The 21,669-nt window shown below is 36.5% G+C and overlaps 1 protein-coding gene across 1 annotated transcript in view; it reads right to left on the bottom strand.

Annotated features, from left to right (window-relative positions):
- Nucleotides 1-19,224, bottom strand: part of LOC136034983 (uncharacterized) — a 98,139-nt gene extending 78,915 nt beyond the window's left edge. Inside the window, exons 1-3 of the mRNA XM_065716552.1 lie at nt 19,054-19,224; nt 11,342-11,460; nt 6,515-6,643 (exon numbers count right to left, since the gene is read on the bottom strand). Coding sequence (XP_065572624.1) covers nt 6,515-6,643; nt 11,342-11,460; nt 19,054-19,165 — 360 coding nt within the window. The 5' untranslated portion in view covers nt 19,166-19,224. The remainder of the gene's footprint in view (nt 1-6,514; nt 6,644-11,341; nt 11,461-19,053) is intronic.
- Between the last annotated feature and the right edge of the window lie 2,445 nt (nt 19,225-21,669).

Here is a 21,669-nt window from a genome sequence, read left to right as displayed (position 1 = left end):
TACTAACAAGTTATTGACTTTCTAAAGTGGCTGATGTGGTTCTTTGGTATATAGATGATATATGTAATAAAAGTGTCTCTCTCTCTTGAAAAATGGTGTTGATAAAGTCTGAAGATTACTTTGTGGGAAAAGCTGTTATAATTTTTTACACCAATCATGAGCTTTGATGCTGGAATTCGTATATTGGAACTATATGGTAAAGGAACTCGTCAGTGGTCGGGCAACATCTGCAATGCGGGTTGATGCGAGGTTCACCAGACGGGGGGGGGGGGTTAAGTCGCAAAAGGGTACAATTTATTCGGGTATAGTGAATTAGCGCGTATTCTGGGGAACATCTGTTTTCTATTTTAGACTAAAAAGAAGCATAGGCTGCAGGGGGTTAGATGTGATGTTATTTCTGCCAATTTTTTACGAAAATGCCTCTTAAAGTATAAGAGTTGATGACTCACAAATGGAAAAATTCATTGTCTCTTGCTTATCTTGCTCTGTCCCATGAGTGCCACTTATTCCCGCGAAGCTGAATCTAAATTTGAGCGCCTCTCTAGCCCAAGGTGGCGATTAACAATTTTACTTAGAATAGTCTTCAGTTATATTTTGAAAGGGACTAAGGACACGTAGAGCTGATTTCGAGTTGTAGAATATTACTACATGTAAGCAGAAGGTGGCCATTTTAGTAATGTTTGAAGTGTAAATTTTATGGCAAGGACTTCTGCGAATGAAATATTGAGTTCATTATTTATTACCAGATTCAATGAAATATTGAGCTCTTGTGCATGTTCAAAAGAGAACTCCGCACCCAGTCGATCCTGCTAATTTTGATCATTCGCAGAGCTAGAATTCATCGAAATAATGAGAGCTGCTTCATCAACTTATCTCTAACCAACTCTCCTGCTTATTAGTCAAACAAGTAGCAAAGCCTGTTGGACGGCAAGCATGAAAAAGAAAAGGCCAAAAATATAGAAGTCTGATAAATTAATTTACTATCAGAAAATAAAAGACTATCAACTAATAAGGGACGAAAAAGATAGTGCATAAACCTTGAAATTGAAGTTTCCTTGGCCAAACCCTCCCAATCCCTGTCATCAATCGGCTATGTAAATTATACTTGTAGCTAAATACTTTTTCATGTGAAGTCTTTGTCTGTGTGTGACAGCATCAGCAAGTTCCGAGATGGCTGAACTCAATCTGTAAAGAACTTTTATTTGATTCATTGTTGGTTAGTTGCCATTTGTCTGTTCAAGAATAAAGAAGGTTCTTTTTCGTACTCGGATAGTTTATTGGAATAGGGAGAAATTAGTCAGCAACAAACTGGTGTCAGCAGTGGGATATTGAAACACGTTTCATTTGTGACTAGGTAATTTTTATTCAAGATTGAAATTCGCCGTATGAAATAGTTAAGGAAGTTCAATGTCAGTTATTTTGTTTACGTTGTTATTTTTAACATTTAAAGTGTATGTTTATTGAAATTGAATTGATTAACAGAATAGTTCCGTAAAAGATCTTAAATGAAATTGAAATTTTTATATAGAGACACTTTATCGGTTGCTTGATTAATACTGCCATATGACTAATTTTTATATTTGTCAGAATAAATTCCAATAAATAGTAAATTCAAGTAGTATACACAATTGAGTTTGTAAAGAATACTCCGTGTGTTCTAAGGCAGCTTATCGGGGGTGCAGTGATAAATAGGAATTTGTGCGGACCGGTTGAACTTTACCTGTGTCCTTTTCCCGTGTCTTTTTGCTGCGTTCTATACTGAAGTGGGTAAGCGCTAGTCCTGTCAGAGCGGCCGAGGTTTCAAATCCCGGATCTAAAGGTTACCAGTTAGTGTAGTGAGGGCTCCGATTAAAGCCAAATTTTGCAGTAAATTTATATTACTCTCGTATTGTTTCTACACCAAATTTGCTGTAGCCAAAATTGTTGCAGCCCTACTACAACAGACCGTCAAGTTGAGCATGGAAGCGATGAATGACCGTTTTGCTACTTTCGCCACGAATTTTAGTCCCCGCTTTCACCCAGACCCCACTCCAATTCAGAGCGCAACCGCAACAGAAGGGATATCATCTATTGCAAAAGCAAAGTTCAGCAATGATGGGGACATTGATACAAACCTCAACCCCTTCGAGCGTGCAGCTATCGAAAACCAGTGAGAAATATCGATGTGGGCAGTGAGGCAGCGTGGTTAGTTGACAGGAAAAGCCGATTAAGATAATTCGATGCTCCCACCAGTCCAAATCAGCAACTATGATGAGGTCAAACGGGCAGTTCATCGTAGTTTTGGGGTAAAATCAGAAGCATACCGAGTTCGTTTCCACCCTGAACAGAAAGGGGCATATCAGTCTTTCATCGATTATCGAAGGAGGCTGCAGTGACTATGTATCAAATGGTTTGAGTGTCAGGATTACAAAACAGAAACAGATCCTGAGATCCTCAGACAGAAAATAGATGATATTCTTCGACCGATTGTGGTTGAACAATTTACAGGTTCTACAAAAAATGACTAACTACACGTACGTCTCAAAGAACTCGACCAGTCGTCTTTGGAGGAAGTATGCAGATTAGGAGATGCGTTCTTGCTCGCCAGAAGAGACGAAAAACTAGATTCAAAGAATTTGCAACGGAAAGAAAACAGATCTTGAGAAACTCTAAATCACGAAGAGAAGCTTAAGACAGAGAAGAAAGACGTGCAGATCACAGCCACTTTCACCTCCTAGTCACAGAAGAATTATCAAAGCTGTTATAACTGCGGGAAGGAAGAGCACCCGACTAAGGACTGCCGACAGCCAAAGAAACGATCTCTTCTAGCTTGAGTTCCTAGCCCAATGGAAGATTTTCTTATTTGAAGGCAAAATTGAAGGGCAACCAACAGCTTTCTTGGTCAACAGTGGCGCAACCATGTGTATCATGCACAAGAAGTATATGCCGGACGATAGCTGCCCTTCAAAGGAGACAGAAGTCTGCTGCGACCATGGGGACTGCAAATCGTATCCTGTTAAAGATATTCACATCCAGGTAAAAAAGAAGGTTTCAAAAAGAAGGTTTAAGTGACCGCGTACCCGTTACTGTCTCAAGCAAATTACCTGTGGACGTGATTCTGGGTACATCATTTCCCCGTTTCGATGAACTTACCACTCAGCATTTCGGAAAGAAAATGCCAAATATTAGAGCTATTGTCAACACAAGGAAAAAGAATTACTCACCTGAAGAGTTTAAACAGGATGAATCCGTAACATGGATGATTAACCCGCCTCTAATGCCGAGCATTCCTGATTCCCCTTTGCCAAAGGATGGGGGAGTGGATCTTCTAGAAAATTACATTTGGACAACAGGGGTGGATCTTGGAAACACTGGGAGGCCAGAGAGACGGAAAAACAGTCGAAAGGAGAAGCGCATATAGCGTTATTTGTACAAGCCTGTTTCATTGGCTACAGCTCAGGAGATAATTCCGGATCAGCTGACTGGGGATGAATTCAAACGACACAGGAGGCAGGCAAAAACTTGGTAAGTTGTTTCAAGCAAGCCCCACTCCGTGAAAGCTATGAGATCCTCGATGGTCCGCTGTATGGGAAGAGGACTTCGTCAGTAGGCGAGGAGGTACTGTAACTTGTTGTGCCACAGTCTTTCAAATCTTTCATTGGCCCAAGACTCACCGTTAAGTGGACATACTGGTAACCAGCGAACCCGTTGCCAGGAGTGAGACGAGTTGTCCAAAAATACATTAAAACGAGTAAACCATGTCAGCTCACTGCTAAGCTGAAAGCAAAAAAGAAGGTGCCCCTGATTTCCTTACCCATAGTGGATGAGCCCCTCTACCCCATGGCTATGGGCATTGTTGAGCAGTTAACAACATCACGGAATGATCATCGTTTTCTACTCGTAATTTCGGACTGTGCAACCACATATCTGGAAGCCCTACCTCGATGGACGACCAATACAAGAAAGATTGCAGAGGTCCTCGTACAATTTTTTTGTCGAGTTGGAGTCCCTTTTGAGAATTTGACCGACCAAAGATTAAACTTTCTGTCGAAAAGCATAAAAAAAATTTTATAAAATGGTTGGTATAAAGGCAATAAAGACTTCTCCTTATCATCCGCAGACCAATGGGCCGGTGGAAAGACTCAAAAGAACCTTAATACACTTGCCTAAGAAATATGTTAAGGACAATCCAAAAGAATGGGACCGGTACATCCCCTGTATTTTGTTCGCGTATCGCAAAACAGTTCAGTCTTCGCTGGGTTCAGCCCCTCCAAGCTCCTGTATGGTAGGCGACCAAGAGGACCACTAGATATTCTCAAAGAATAGTGGGAGGCAGCACGAACGGCTTTAAGACAAAATCCACCAACAACTGAACTTTTGCAAGTAAACCACTCTTGCACTGAAAGATTGTTGAAGGAAGTTAAACAATAAAAAACTGGACAAAAGCAGTGAGCCAACAAAAGAAGCTATACGACCGCCGTGCAAGGCCTCGCGAACTTCAGGTGGGAGATGGCGTCCTAGTGCTTCTACCAGCAGGTGACCACAAGCTGGAAATTCGTTGGCAAGGCCCCTTTAAAGTCTTAGGGAAAATTGGCAGAGTCAATTACGAAATTGAGATGTCAATGGCGAGGAAGAAATACAGAGTACTTCACATTAATCTTCAGATGAGATTCGAGAGAAGACTGCCAGAAATTCTGATGACAGCCATTGACAACAAACTGACCGTATCAACAGCGATGACAGAGAAGTTTGTTCTGATCTGTGTGATTCAGTAACTCACCTGGGTGAAAAGAGAGAGGAAGAGCTTTTACGTCTACTCCAGGATTTCTGAGAAAATTTTCAGGGACACCGGGAAGAACTAGGATCGGAAAACATCAGATTAGCACTGGTGAGTCACGACCTCTAAGGCAGAGACCATATCGCATCCCGCAAAGCTGCCATGTCACCATTGAGCAGGAAGTCAACCCCATGCTGAACTTGGGCGTCATCAAATCATCTTCTAGTCCACAGAGCCCTCTAGTCATGGTCGAAAAATCGGACAGATCGCTATGTTTCTGGCTTGATTCTCATGGGCTTAACAATATATCTCGTTTTGATGCGTATCTCTTACCACACATAGACAAGCTCCTGGAGACGGTTGGCAGCAAGAAAATATTAAGTGTCCTAGACTTGTTTAGAGAGTACCGGCAGATCGAGCTGAAGAAACATAGTCGGGAAAAGACAGCATTCCAGACGTCTTCCAGGCTCTATCACTTTCCGATCATGCCATTCGGCTTGCATTGTGCTCCCACAGCCTTCCAGCATCTTACGGATAAGGTTTTAGAGCCCTCTAAGGCACTTGCTCGTGCCTACTGGGACGATATATTCATCTTTGGTGATTCTTAGGAGGAGCACCTAGTACATGTTAAAAGAATGCTAGAGAGCAGACAAGAAACAGGGTTGAAGATCCGCCCCAGAAAGACTGAAATGGCTCAGAACGAATTTCGATACGGTTCATCAGAACGGATCCAATGTTTTATTATTTATTTATTATTTTTTTGCCCTTTTTCCCCAAATACATCAGATAAAAATTTGGATATAAATTTTCTTCAAAATAATTCAAACATCAGATAACAAAACTCTAGTGTCGACAAACCCCCAGTGCCCGGGGCAGGCGTTGTAAGTTATGCCCTGAGGACATACATGGTTCTTATGGAAGGGATGCTCGTATAAACTTCAAAGAGGGCTCATTTGTTTGGAAAAGTTCTAGTTCACTTTTCAGAGGCAAGGCTATAGCGTTGCCTATAGTATAGGCCACAGGACTCCAATGTTTTATTATTTTTTTCCCAGAGGCACTTCATATAGAAGGGATCGTCGCATAAACTTCGGGAAGACTCATCTAACTGGAAATCGGAAGTTCTAATGCCCTTTTTAAGAGCAAAAAGTAATCGGAGGGCAAATAGTCCCTCCCCCGTTTCTTCCCAAATGCATCCGATAAAATTTTAAGATTTTGTATAAAACATTTGCCATTTTGTATAAAACAGTTCTAAAATCACATAACAAATACTCCGGTGTCGACTGAATCCATTACCGTTTTATGTGAGCCCCTTTGACTCAGATCCTTTGCTATAGGCTTTGAATAGTTTTCATTGTAAATTGTCAAAGAGGCAATTCATTCCTCTCTTTCACGGGTATAGTTAACTTAAATAATCGCCAAAAAGCACCTATTGAAGAAGCGGGCACGTATTCTAGGGCTTGTATTGAAGAAGCGGACTAAAATAGTTTATAATGGAAGAGATAGGCTGATTCTTTATGGTATCGAATCCCCTTAAGACATATAAGGTTGGGCACTTTTCTTAGTAGGCCTACTTTAAGAATTTGGGATTTATTCATTTCTTTTACTAATTCTTTTTGCTGGAACAATCCTCACTTTTGTACATTTATTCCAGTACAGTAAGTTAAAACAAATCTAATCAAGAGGAGTAGACAAGGTATATTTTGCTTAAATATTTGTTGATTAAAAAGGAAGGGAAATAAGATACATAATTAGAATTACCCTTTTTGGCACAACAGCTTGAGATATAATCTTCCCTCTAGCAGTATTGTAAAGAAAGAGATGTCCTTTTTCTTTGTTAGCACAGCCAATCACGACCCAGCGTTCCCCTACATCTTCAACGCACGTAATCTGAAAAAAAATCAATTACAAAATACTAAGATTTCTGCATTAATCTGTGTCTGTACATAAAAACTTACAATGATTACTTTTCCATATTAAAATATACCAAATTACGTATTACAATATAACAAATTGCAATAAATTTGGATTTCTTCGAATAACTATGCACATTAGATTTTTTCTTTTTTTGCAAAGTTTAACAGTATTTATCTACATAAAGGTGCTAAAAAGCTTAGTATTTGATATAGACCCCAAGATTTTCTTTTTAATTTTAGTGGTAAGTCTTAAATGTTTTTCGCATTTGTTTTCACCCAAACCTTTCTCGGAAGAGGGGATTCTCTGCTAAATTTGCACCATATGTTACTACTACTACTGCTACTACTATCATTAACAACGCACTACAGCACCAAGCCACCTGAGGCCGACACAGCTAGTAACGCTCCTCCTCCATCCCAATCATCTTAACGTTCCTCTCATTATAGCCCTAAACAGTGGAAATGAACCATATTTTTCGTTAAGCTCACTGGTTGAGATGCGGTCAGTCAGTAGGGTACCAATAACAATCCGTATGTAATTTTACTGGAAAACATCTAGCAAATCCTCACCCGTCTTTTGGAGCACCCACAATTCAAAACCATACTTGACCAATGTCATCACTTTAGCTTCCAATATTCTAATCTTGGTTCGCAGACTCATCTTCTTATTCTTCCAAACTTTTTGTCAACTCTGGAAAAAACATTCAGGGCCTTGGCTATTCTACTTTTGACATGTTACACTACATCCAGTGTCTTTATTAATAATACTATCAAGGTAAGTGAAGCTGTCTGCTTGATCAATCTTCTCTTTACCCAGCATCACCTCTTCATCTTCATCTATGTATAGTCTAAACGACTTAGTCTTCTTAACATTAATTTTTATACCTATTCTTCCAATCTGAACCCTCAAAACCTCTAAAAGTTCATTCATTTGCTAAAATTTTCATCCAGGATGCTTAAATTATCAGCATATTCAAAGTGTAGGAGAGTTTTATTTCCCCTAATTGATTCCGTGTTCTCCCATTGTCTTTGCTGTGCAACTTAAGACAATTCAATTAACATTATCAATATAAATGGGGATAGGATGAAACGAAGTTTACCTCATGGTTTAACATGAAACCAGCTACAAACCTCATTTCTTACCTTGACTGCAGCAAAGGTATTCTTGCACACACACACAACTAATCACTTTAATGTATTTGTTTGGTATACAATACAAGGATAGGACCCTTTGATAAAGTTCTTTATCATCTGAATCAAACGCTTGTTCATAATACAAAACAGAGGCTTAAAGGGGTTTGGTGGCTCAGGGACTTCCCAATTATTAACCTAAGAGTGAAAATTTGGTCGACACATACTCTCCGCTTCCTCAAACAACACTGTTCTTCTCTTAAGAACTCGTCTACAGCATCTCTAAGTCTAAAAAGCATTGTCGTACTAAGTAATTTGCTTCATACAGAAACCAAACTAATGCCTCTATAATTACCACACTCACTCTTATCACCTTTTTTATAGGGCGTTTTATTAGAGTTTTCCTAAAATCGCTGGGTACTTCACCTTTTTCAAAAATCATATTCATGATCTTCAGTAATATATCTCTAATTTCATAGCCACCATACTGAAAAAAAATAATTAATCCATATCATCAGCACCTCATACCTTACTAGTTTTTAATCTTTTTAGTACTGTCACTAATTCTTCCTCACAAAGTAGATCTTCCTTCACATCCAAACTGTCCAAAAAATTTCATTCTTATCTATCATTCTTATCTATATCTTTTCCTGTCACTCTATTACAGTTAAGCATATTCTCAAAAATTGTCTGCCTATCTCTCTTTAACTCCATCCTTATTACTATAGGACAAGCACGGATTAAATATTCCCCCTCAATTCATTAAAATGTTAGTTGTACTATTATGCTGTCTGACTGCATCTTCCAGATCTTTAGCAATTTTATCTATGGCCTCTACTTTATAGTTCCTTAATTCGTATTTTAATACTTTTTCTCCTTCTTTTACATTCCTCTTATTTTCATATGATTGATCACTCCAATAATCCTTGAACAGGTTCCTCCTCCTCCCTATTAAACATAAAGTATTTTCACCAATATTCCTAGCTGCATTTCTAACTTTCTTCCCTAAGACAACATCAGCAACTTCACAAACAATTTTACTAATATTATTCCATACATCCTCTACACTGTCAAATTTTAAACTCTCAAGTTTAGCATTCAGCAGCTCCTAGAAATTTTCTTTCAAATTTTCATCCTGAAGTCTACCAACAACAAAGCTCCCCAGAAGGTACTTACCCTTCCTAAATTTCAATTTTAAATTAGCCATCGACACTACTAGATGGTTATCTTTACTTTTGATATCAATAACAACACTCCAATATACCTTAGTATATGGCATTGGTCCTGCCAATCTTCAGCTTACAATAACATAATCAATAAGGAAACCATCATGCAAACTGAAAAAATATAGTGGACAAATACTGTATTGGTTATAACTAGCTTGTTTTACATACAAAATTGCAGCAGTCTGTAACCATTACTGTTTTCTTTTCCTACTCCAAAATTGCTAAGGATATGATGTCATCTATTTCTATTTCTACAAACCTGGCATTAAAATCCCCTAATAAAAATTTTTACCACAAAGTACTTCTAATTGTTCCTGTAACTTTAAGTAAAAATTTATCGGAGTCACTACTGTATCTATTACTTGGTTCTACAGGGGCCTGTGCTACTATGACTGATACTCTGCATTTTTAGTCATAAAATGGGCAAATAGCCTTCTATTATTAATTAAAAAGAAAAATTAAAAAAAGAATTTTTTCGAAAGGAAGCAAAAGCCATAATAAACTTAAGATCAGCATAAATAAAAACCTATAATAATTCAAACTCAAAACAACCAGAAATCATAGGCGGGACAATAACGCTACCTAAGTAAAGAGCAATGTGGCACAATGTATTATTTATATATTTTCGGTTTGTCGCAGACCAGGGCACTCCATATCGTAAGAGTTGCTGCAGAAACTTCAAAAAGGGTTCATTCGAATAGAAATTGAAAAGGCTAGTGCCCTTTTTAATAGTGAAAAGTGATTAGAGGGCAACTAACCCCCCTCTCACGCCTACCATTTCCCTAAAACATCCAATCAAAATTTTTAGATAGCTATTTTGTTCAACACAATAGGAAGGTCTGGAAATTATGTTTTTGAAGATGACAACTCCTCCCCCCCACAAACCTTAGGGCAAGGGTTGTAAGTTATGCCCTGGGGGTATATAAGATTTGTAGAGAAACGAAGATCGCATAAATTTCGGAGGTGACTAATTGGATTGGTAATCTGAAGTTACAATGCCCCTTTTAAGATCCGGAGCGATTGGAGGGTGAATACCTCCCCTGCACCTCGTATTTTATCGAAATGCATCTGATAAAAAAATTTGAGATGGTCATTTGATGTCGTAGTAACTTCGAAAAGGGTTCATTCGACTGGAAATTAAGAAAAGGCTAGTGCCATTTTTAGTCGAAAGTGATTGGAGGGCAACTAACCCCACTTCCAAGTGCAACATTTAAACCAAACATATCCGATCAAAATTTTGAGATAGCTATTTTGTTCAACGCAATTTATATTTATAAATTAACGCAGTTTATATTTGGTAGGTCTAACCTGAGCTGAGACCTACCTGTAGGTCTACTTTTTTTTTCTTTTTTCTTTTTTAATTGCGGGGGGATTAAGTTCATACTTTCAGAAGGTGATTTTGGGTTTTTCAGAAGGTGTAAGGGATCTTAGAAATTAGGTTTTAGGAAGGTTGCAAAACCTTTTACTCTGGTCCTTATGAAGAGTTGGAGTTATCTTATGTTTTGCTTGTTTTTTATTGAGTCATTATGTTTTATGTTATGTTTTTTATTAATGTTATTGTTATGTTTTTATTCTTTCTTTATGTTATGTTTATTTGTTGTTTTTTTAGTTACTTATGTTTTTGCCTGCCATCTGACTGGCACTTTGCCTAGTGAATTTATTACCGGGTTTGTTAGTAGAAATAGTCCACAGTGGCCCAGTTTATCCTCCTCAAATAGAGACTAATGGATGCAGTTGTTTTATTCCATACAACACCGGGTTTATTACCGGGTTTGTTAGTAGAAATAGTCTACAGTGGTCCAGTTTATCCTCCTCAGATAGAGACTAATGGATGCAGTTGTTGTATTCCATACAACACTGGGTTTATTACCGGGTTTGTTAGTAGATATAGTCTACAGTGATCCAGTTTATCCTCCTCAAATAGAGAATAATGGATGCAGTTGTTTTATTCCATACAACACCGGGTTTATTACTGGGTTTGTTAGTAGAAGTAGTCTACAGTGGTCCAGTTTATCCTCCTCAAATAGAGACTAATGGATGCAGTTGTTTTATTCCATACAACACCGGGTTTATTACAGGGTTTGTTAGTAGAAATAGTCTACAGTGGTCCAGTTTATCCTCCTCAAATAGAGACTAATGGATGCAGTTACTTCATTCCATACAACACCGGGTTTATTACCGGGTTTGTTAGTAGAAATAATCTACAGTGGTCCAGTTTATCCTCCTCAAATAGAGACTAATGGATGCAGTTGTTTTATTCCATACAACACAAGAACAGATACTTTCATTTACAGAGACTAACGTCAAGTACTTACAGTGAGCTGACTATTTTCTCCAACAAAAAATGACAAGTTCCTGGCAATGGTTTTTCTACCTTTGCATGTTTCATAAACTTCAAATATTGGACCAGCAGCAACCCAACAATATTTACCATCTAAAAACATAAAATATCAATAAAAAGCTGAAAAAAGATATAATGGGAGGTAAAATATCTAAAAGGCACACTTATAAACAAAGATGTATTTCAGATACCGTTGCCTATAGTAAAGGCTGTATGGCTCCTATGTTTCATTATTCATTTATTACTTCCCCCCCCCCTCCGCAGAGGCACTTCACATAGAAGTGGTCATCATAAAAATTTCAGAGGGGGCTCATTCGATTAAAAATTGGGGGTTCTAGTGCCCTTTTAAGAATCAAAAGTGATCAAAAGCAGGCATTGAAAGTTATGCCCTGGGGGAACAAATATGGTTCTTATAGAAGAGATGCTCATATAAACTTCAGAGAGGGCTTATTTGATTGAAAATTGAAAGTTCTAGTTCACTTTTTAAGATTCAAAAGAGATTAGAGGGCAACTAGCCCCCCCCCCAATGCCGTTTTTTCCCCACTACATTTTGTTAACAAAAGTTCAAAGATCATATAACAAAAATCTGGCGTCAACCCAACCCCCCAGGGTCGGGAGGGTAACTAGCCCCTCCCCCCCTTAGGCCGTTTTCTCCAAAGCCATCTGATAAAATTTTGAGATAGCTATTTTGTTAAAAATAGTTCAAACATTAGATAATAAAACTAAAGGGTTGACAAATTTCCCCAGGGCCCAAAGGCAGGCGTTGTAAGTTATGCCCTGGGGGCATATATGGTTCTTATAGAAGAGATGCTTGTATAAACTTTGAAGAGGGCTCATTTGACTGGAAATTGAAAGTTCTAGTTCACTTCTTATGAGTAAAAAAGAGATCAGAGGGCAACTAACCCCCCCCCCCATGCCTTTTCCTCCTCAGGCCCATCTGACAAAAATTTTGGGATGGCCATTTTGTTAAGAAAAAAGTTCAACATCAGATAGTAAAAACTCGGGGGTTGATACAACCCCCAGGTGCCTGGAGGCAGGCATTGTAAGTTATGCCCCGAAGGCATATACGGTTCTTATAGAAGGGATGCTTGTATAAACATTAGAGAGGGTTCATTTGATTGGAAATTCGAAGTTCTAGTTCACTTTAAAGAGTCAAAAGCAACCAAAGGGCAACTCCAGACCAATCCAATCATAACTTTGAGGTAGCCATTTTGTTAAAAATAGTTCAAAAATCAGATATTTAAAACTCTGGAGTCAACACAAATCCCCCAGAGCCCATGGGCAAGTGTTTTAAGTTATGTCTTGATGGCATACAAGGTTTTTATGCAAGGGGAGGTTGTATAAACTTCAGAGGTGGCTTATTTGATTGGAAATTAAAAGTTCTAGTTACCATTTTATGAGTAAAAAAGGATTGGAGGGCATCTAACCCTCCCCCCCCCACAAAACACGCACACTTCCTCTTTCCCACAAATGCATCTGATCCAAATTTGACATTGTTAGTTTGTTTGAAATAGTCCAACGATCAGATAACAAAAACTTTGGGGTTAACAAAACCTTCCCTAGTGCCTGGAGGAAGGGTTGTAGCTTATGCCCAGGCAGCATATAAAGTTTTTATGGAAGAAATGGTTGTATAAACCTCAGAGAGCTCAAATGATTAGAAACTGAAAAATCTAAATCCCTTTTTAATAGTCAAAAGTGATCTGATTGCAACTAGCCCCCCCCCCCCTGTGCCAACCCTCTTTTCCCCAAATACATCCATTTTTTTTAATAGCCATTTTGTTCAAGATAGACCAAAGATCATGTAACAAAGACTTCAGGGATAACACAGCCCACCAAAACCTGAGGACAATTGTTGTAAATTATGCCCTAAGGCATATAAGGTTTCTATGGAAGGGAGGGTGGTATAAACTTTGGAAGGGGCTCATTTGACTGTAAATTGGAATTTCTAGTGTCCTTTTTAAGAGTCAAAAGTGACCAGAGGGCAACTAGCCCCCTCCCCAAGGCCTCTTTTCCCCAAAATGAATTTGATTAACATTTTGAGACAGTCATTTTGTTCAAATAGTTTAAAGACCAAATAACAAAGAAAACAGGGGCTAACAAAGCCCCCCCCAGAGAACCATGGGAAGTGTTCTAAGTTATGCCCCAGGGACAGTTATTGTTTTTTCTAAGGTGTGGTCATATAAACATCAGATAATAATAATAATAGTTATATAATAATAATAATGGCTCACTTGACTGGAAATTGAAATTTCTATTTACCTTTTTAAGAGTCATCAAAAGTGATCAGCTGGCATATGCCCCCAACCCCTACCCTGTTTTCCCGAAATACACTCAATCAAAATTTTGAGATAGCCATTTTGTTTGAAATACTTCAACAACCAGATGACAAAACTTTGGGGTCTACATACCCCCTCATACCTGGGAGAAGGGTTTTAACTTATGCCCCGGGGGCATATAAAGTTTTACAGAAAAGGAGGTCATATAAACTGTAGAGGGAACTCAAATGATTTGAAATTGAAAGTTCTACTCCTAGTTCCCCATTTAGGAGTCAAAAGTGATAGGCACCAACCACAAGGTCATAAGGCTCCAATTTTTTTCTCCAGGGACACTTCATATGCAACGGGTGGCGTTATAAACTTTGGAGGGGGCTCATTCAATTAGAAACAATAATTTATAATGCCTTTTTAAGAGCCAAATCTGATTGGAGGGCATCAAGACCTTTCCATGCCCTCTTTTCTCCAAACGCATCCAATCAAAATCTTGAGATGGGCATTATGTCCAAAATAGTCACAAGGTAAAGCAATTAAAACAATTATTCCTTAGAAGTTGACAAAACCTCCCACTGCTCCTAGGCAAGGGCTGTAAATTATGCAAGTTGCCCATTGTCCATATATAAGGATTTTATTGGAGGGGTGACCATATAGACTTTGGAAAAGCCTCATTTGATTTAAATTGGAAGTTTTAGCTCTTTTTTTAAGTCAAGAGTTATCAGACGGTATGCAACCCTCCCCCTATGCATTTTTTTCTGAATGCTTTGGAACAAAATTTTGATTTGGCCTCTTTTGTTCAAAATTGTCCAGATATCAAATATCTATGGTTCCAGACTTAGCAGCCCCTCCCCCACCCTCAGTCCTGGGGGAAAGAGCTTAAGTTATAGTAGCAGCCCATCATTAACATATAACGCTTCTATAGAAGGCATGGTCGTATTGCCGGAAGTTCATTTGACCAGAAATCAAAATTTATTGGGCCCTTTTTAAAAATCGAAAATCATCAAGAAGCAAGAAGCTCCCTCTCCTGTGTCTTTTTCCTCTAAATACTTTTTATAAAATTTTTAAAATAACCATTTATTCAAAATAGTCCTAAATTCAAATTGTTATAACTTAGGGGGTTGAGAAATCCTGCATACCCCCCAGGGAAAGGATTGTAACTTATATAAGTTGCCTGTTATTAGAATATCAGTTTTTTGTGGAAGGGGTGGTTGTATTCACTTTGGAGGGGGCTCATTTGATTAGGAATTGATCAATGGGGAATTAATTAATGACCCACTCTCCCAAAGGGCATCCAGTCAAAATTTTGAGGTAGCCATTTTGTTCAAAAATACTTCAAAGACCAAACAAATATGCTTCCAGGTTTGAAACCCCCTCCAGTCCAGGGAAAAATGTCTCTGAGTTATGGAACTTGCTTGTTGTTACTTTGATACTTTGTTTACTTTGATACCTTGTTTACTTAAATGCTTTCTTTACTTTGATACCAGTTTTGACACTTTGAAGAAAGTTTGATGTTAAAAAAAAATTATTTTGAAATAAGGTATTTTCTAAAAACTTGAAAGTTTTTACAATCAGAAACAAACAAGAATTAATTTAAAAAGAAAATTTGTCAAAATTTTTTTCAAAGAAAAGTAAAGGCCATATTAAACTTAAGATCAGCAGATACAAATACCTGTTTTTAAAACTGAAATTAAAACTAGAGACAACAAGAAATTACTATTAAAGAATAATTGAAATCCAGAACAAAAAAAAGTTAAATAAACAATCATAGCAAAAAAACCTACCACAAGTATTAATATAAATGAATCAATTACAAGAAATTGCTATTAAAGAATAAATGAAACACAAAACGAACAGAAATTAGATAAATAATCATAGCAAACAAACATACAATAGGTACTAATATAAATGCATAAATAAATCTTAAAACGAGTCAAACTTCAACTGAATATGCAAATCAAGCTTGAAAAAAAAACAAAATCAAAAAAATAAAAATCATAGTTTTTTGCTATGATTGTTTATTTAATTCCTGTTCGTTTTTGTTTCATTTATTCTTTAATAGTAATTTCTTGTCATTTCATGACAAGTTTGAATTTTAACAGGTATTTGTATCTGCTGATCTTAAGTTTAATATGGCCTTTACATTTCTTTGAAAAACTTCTTTTTTGGAAAGTTTTTTTTTTAATTAGTCCTCCCAAAAATTTGTCAAGGAACAGTTAGACAAAAATGACAAATACTGTACTGTAAATTAGTGTTTTATTTTTGTAGGTTCCTTAAGGACTTTTCTGCTCCTACCTAACTAGCAAATTTCATGCATTAAGCTTGCTTCTAGCCTGGTCTGAAAGGCAGATAGGCTTACAAAAGAAAACCAAATTTCAGATGAAAAGAAAACCTAAAAACCTGAAAAGGTAAAAAAACCTAAAACCTGAAAAGGCTATATATGGGACTATCAGGGAAGCTAGAGTTGAATTGTCATAAATGCAACTTCAACCATAAACAAAAGCCTAAACAAGCAATCCAAAAGTGCCTCTTTTTGTTCTAGTGTGTCTCCTTCTGGAGAGCCACTATTCAGCAATTTTACCCAGACAGCTTTTAGGCACACTTAAGATTCAAATTCTTTTAGGCACTTATTGGTTATATAATAAACACTTGAAAAGTGAACTTTTGATAAAGCTAATGAAATAAAACAAAAAGTCTTTCTTTTGCCTTTGCTGCTGCCCACCACATGTACTGTACTAAGTATGATTGTAAATGATGGCAGGGTGTACCTTGACATCATTTATTACACCACTTTATGGAATCCTACAGTCTCTATACTTTTAACTTGAACATCCATGGTGAGACACTATATCCTATCACTAGTCAAAGCAAACTAACCAGTTATTATCCCATCTAAACTTTGCCATCCAAATGATTGACAGTATAAAGAAGTTACCTGACAAGTCTGACCAGTTACTTGACCAGTATAAAGAAGTTACCTTGTGTTGAAATTTTATAGTGTTTATTATATAACTGATAAGTACCTTCTTTTATTTAACTTTTCAGGGATAGACCACTTAGACATCTATATTTTTTAGAAAGTTTCAATTGTACTTTGGAACTAGTTTAGGTTCAGTTCTGGAACTATTCCAGAAAGTTTAATTTACCTGACTCAACTACTTCAAAGATAGCAGAAGTCTCTCATCTAGAGTTTGTTTTTTCAAAAAGTTCATAAGAACCACATTTCCAGGGTTCCTTCCAATTGTTTTCTTACATTATGCCCAAGGCTATATCTGGCACCATTGGGGAAGGGGTGGAGGATAATTATCATGGTGGCAACTGTTTTACTTGGAAAGAATATTCAATTGTAACACTCTTGCTACTAAAACATTCTTACCTTAGAAGTAGTCTTTAAGCTGGATTATCAAAAAAATTAGCACACTTTTGCATAAATCTTGGGTTATATCTGACCCCATTAGGAAGATGTAATTGGAATGTCAGCAATTGTTGTATGTGGAAAGAGCATGAGTGCAGAGCCTAATTGCATAAATTTCCTAAGTATGCTATGATTAACATGGACACAACACTTGATGCCTTTTGTTATGCTCTTTCATAGTTAAAATATCATTTCAGGGGCAAATTCCATTTTGAGCCTTTAATTGGGTCTTAAAAGGTAAAACAGTCCATAGCCTAGTTGCCAAAAAGTTAAAACATGTTCTTAAAAAAACTGTCTAGTTAGAAAAATTCCCATTTGCAGCTGATTCTGGAATGGTAATTACTATTTTCCTTAGTATTAATAGTAAAATGATATTAAGAAAGCAAATTTGCTGAATATTGTTAAATGAGACTGAAACTCCAAAAAATGACACTATTTTTAAGAGGGGTTTCTAGTTCTTTAAAAAAATGTATTTTCAAATGTCATTTAGCATTAAGACTATGAAAAATAATAATTATAAATCCTGAATCAGCTACAAATGGCTTCTTTTTTTCTCACTAGCCAGCTTTTCCTTTAGAAAAATGCTCTGAAAATTTTGGTGACCAAGGGCTGTTTGGGGTAATGGAAGTTACCCCAAAAGTGGTTACTGAATTATGAAAGAGCATAAAGAAGGCATCAAGTGATTTATCAACTTTCATCCTAGCTAAATTATGTTGTAAGCTACAATTTTACTTGCAATTGTATGTTTTCTCTATTATATTTATAAGCAGGATATTCTAGCCTATGCCTTTAATCCTACCTTTGGCTTAAGTGTATAGTTGGTGCTATTGGGAAGAAAATATAGGCTATTTACCAAAAGGGTAAAGTTCTAGTTAATTGACTTCTTGCTATCTTGGAAAGGGTTTAGGTTAGGAAAATGAAACTTTCAGGGATGACTCTACAGGCTAAAATATGTCCTGGGAAGGTATTTTAAAGTACCCACCTCAACTACTTCTCCCTCTAGAGGGCTCTGAAATTTGCCTACATGAGAGGTCTAGCCTATACCTATTGAAATTTTGATAAAACAACATTTTACCGTAATTTTCATTTACTAGTTGCTTTTTCTCTGCCTTTAGTTCTAAAAATGCAATTCCTGTTATTTGAGTAGAATTTTGAGCCATATCAATGTTTTTTTTTCAAAATTCAGGAAATGTATATGCATATCTTTAAAACCTTATAAAGTGGAATTGAGCAAAGTTATGAAGCTGAAAACAATTTTGTTGTACTTCAATTAAGCAGATGATCTATTTTGCAAGGTTTCACTTTTATAACACACATATTTTTAAAGGTCATCAAAGGTCAGGGCCCTCTAGAGGGAGAAGGAGTGGAGGTAGTTGCTTCAAAATACCTTCCCGTAACATACTTTAGTCTGTAGATTCATCTCTGAAAGTTCTGTTTTCCTAACCTAAACCCTTTCTGAAATAGCAAGAAGTCAATTAACAAGAATTTTACCAAAAAAAAACTCTTAGCCTAGCCTACTTACTAATAGGCCAACAAACAATTGTAGTTTAGACATTTAGACTACAATTTAACCTGGCTTTATAACCAAACCCTTTATACCATGCAAATAGGCTATGTAACCCAAAATATATATTTTCTATGCATTTTGTCATGCATCACTCTTGTTTCAACCCATCTAGCCTATCTCTATGTTGAACCAAGATTGACAAAATCAAGAAACAGAAAACACACAAGAAATAAATAACTTGGGCTATACATTAGCATATTGAAGGTGAAGGGGGTATAGCATAGTGGAACTGCAGACAGAATATGTAAATTACAATTATTCTGCATACAATTAAGTAAAAAAAAATTATAACATATTTCCTTCTCTCCAATTCCAATTCTAGACTTCGCCTCTTGATCCTTTGCATTATGACATATAGCATTAGGTCTACACTGCTTAAATCCAACTGTAATTTATGACTAGCCTACTTAGGTCTAGTCTAATCCCACGTTGCATACCATTAAAGAATCCTCCGACATCAGCCTCTACTTCAAACGTCTCTTCATCTTGTTCAAAAAGGACTTTAAAACTCTTTTTTTCATGAGTTCTAAACGGGTGCACGATATTCATCTTTCACAATGTAGCATGACCCTAGTGACCACGAGTTTCTTAAATTTGAAATTACCGCCAGAATATTAAAATAATATTAGCTGTCATCTAGCTTTTGTAACGAAGCGACCAAGCCGTGGAAATGAGCCCATGAAATAAGTAGTGCAGGCTCATCTGTGAGCCCTAGGAGACAGAAATAAAAGAAACATAATATTTCTAATCAGGATTGCCACGGAGGTTTCTTTCGTAATATTTTTGGTATGTTTTAAATAACTGGTTATATTTTATGTTACGACCCTAAAAACGTTTAATTATTGGTACGTTTTGGAATTTATTTTACAGATGTTAACTTTTTGAATAATGAAAAAATATCGCATTTCTGAGCAATTTGTTATTCCTGTAAAAAAAATTATATCCCAGATATAAGTGGAGTAATATATTCCGTTGCTGTGTTGAATCTTATGTTGACATTCTTCTTTGTTAATATAAGTTTCTGTGATCCCGACTCTGATGAAATTCAGCTTCAGGAAAATGCCAGTGTAATACTTGGCAAACGCAAAGGCCTGAGTACTTCAATTAAACATGATTTCCCCGGCCTTGCCGTAATTGGTGGTGTTTACCATTTGTTCTTGGTCTGTTCTTCTGCCGCCTATAAACAAACTTCCATTTGATATCGTAAAATTAAGTCATGATGTCTGTAATTATATTTCAGTTGCAAAGGAACAAGCAGAGCTTAAAGAATTTCAGAATTTTCTACAGGTTGCGGAGCATCAAATTCTCTGCCCATGAACAACAAGATAATTGGTGTCTGAATCAGTTGCCGACAGCTTGATTGAACAATATGTTGTTCTCAATGAGGTTTCTAAGACACCACTGTTAGATGGAAAGTACATAATTGCTGTTAGTCTTAATTTGATTTGGTCAATTCAAAAATAAATTTATTTTACCTGTTTATCAAATACATTTTACCCATCGTTAACTGACTAAACTTCAATTTTCAGAGTGCGGAAGTAAAACTCTGTAAATTGAAGTTTAGCATTTTATCCCTTCTTCAAGAAATATGAGCCAATTTCATCAGTAAAATTCAACTGAAGCCTGGAAAAACCTCTCAATTTTCAAAGGAATTTTCAGGTCCTCGAAACTTAAGGAGTATACAAGATATGCATTTTGGCGAAGAGTTTCTACTATACGTTTTTGAAAGCATTGGAAAGAGTTCTGTGGGGGATGTTTAAAAAATGTTTCTTTCATGTTGATAAGAGAAGTTAAACACAGAGTGATGACGTCTTACTTTTATTTTCAGTTAGGTAGATAGATCTATATTTTAATCAGTCTGTAGCTAGTTTTTAGAAGTGTGTTGCCCATTAGAAAAATGGAGTTGATAATCCTTCCTTACAGTTTTTGCCGAATATTATGCTGACATTGACATGTTTACCTCATTTCAATGTTAGAGCAGACTGTCATTTTTCTGAGTTATAAACAATGAAGACCCACTGCTCAATAAACTCAATCTGAAAACCATTCCTGATATCAGGAATGTCAGAAGAGCTATTCCTGGTCCAAGGTCTTGGGAAATTTCGGGTACTCTTGTAAGGAAAGCAAGAAAGTTAAAAGACTTACCTCCCATGTTAGCTCTGTTCCTAAATTGGTTATTTGTCCATCACTGTGTGAGAATTTAATATGTTGAGTGATATATATATATATATTATATATATATATATATATATATATATATATATATATATATATATATATATATATATATATATATATATATATATATATCATGAAAAGAGAAATCACCAATGCAACAGCACAAATGCATAAAAAAAAAAAAAAAAAAAAAAAGAGACAGAAGGAGAAAAGGAAGACTGTTTTCCTAAATTAGTGATTAATATAGACCAGCACTTGAACGAGGCCTTAACCCTACTCATCCATACAATCACATAGGTCAATATATATATATTGCAGAGAACCCTTCGAAGCTCTGGAAAAAATTTGAACGCCCTTGTGAACACATTAGTGCAAATAATATTCCTGAGCCTGAGTGGATAAATTATTATAAGCATGAGTTTTCTTCTCCCGATCCTGCTCTTGAGTCTCAGTCATTCACTAGCTATTGAAGAGTGAACTCCTATAATCGGATTACTTTTTTCAAGTTAAAAGGATTAAATTTGATATCGTTTTGGACTTTTTATTACGTAATTTGATGCAATAATAGACTTCTACGTGCGGATTATAGCAATTATTATGGCGGTCACTCAAGCAAAGTTTGATGAAGGAATGAAACGGCTTCAGGCGTCACTGGATAAAATATTAGCGGAACAGAAAAGTTTTTCGGTCTCAATAGTTGCTCTTCAAGACGAAGTCAGGAAAATATCAGCAGAAAATGCTAATCTACAAGATGAAGCAAAAAAGCTTCGAAATGATCTAGAGCATTGAAAAATTGCGGAATAACGATTTGGAGAGTAGGCTTTTGGAAATCGAAGTGAGAGAAAGGAGATTAAATTTGATTGTTCATGGTCTGC

This window comes from Artemia franciscana, chromosome 13 (assembly GCF_032884065.1).
Source record: "Artemia franciscana chromosome 13, ASM3288406v1, whole genome shotgun sequence".
In the NCBI taxonomy this organism is placed as follows: Eukaryota; Metazoa; Arthropoda; class Branchiopoda; order Anostraca; family Artemiidae; genus Artemia; species Artemia franciscana.
This window is presented reverse-complemented; position numbering and strand designations above follow the sequence as displayed.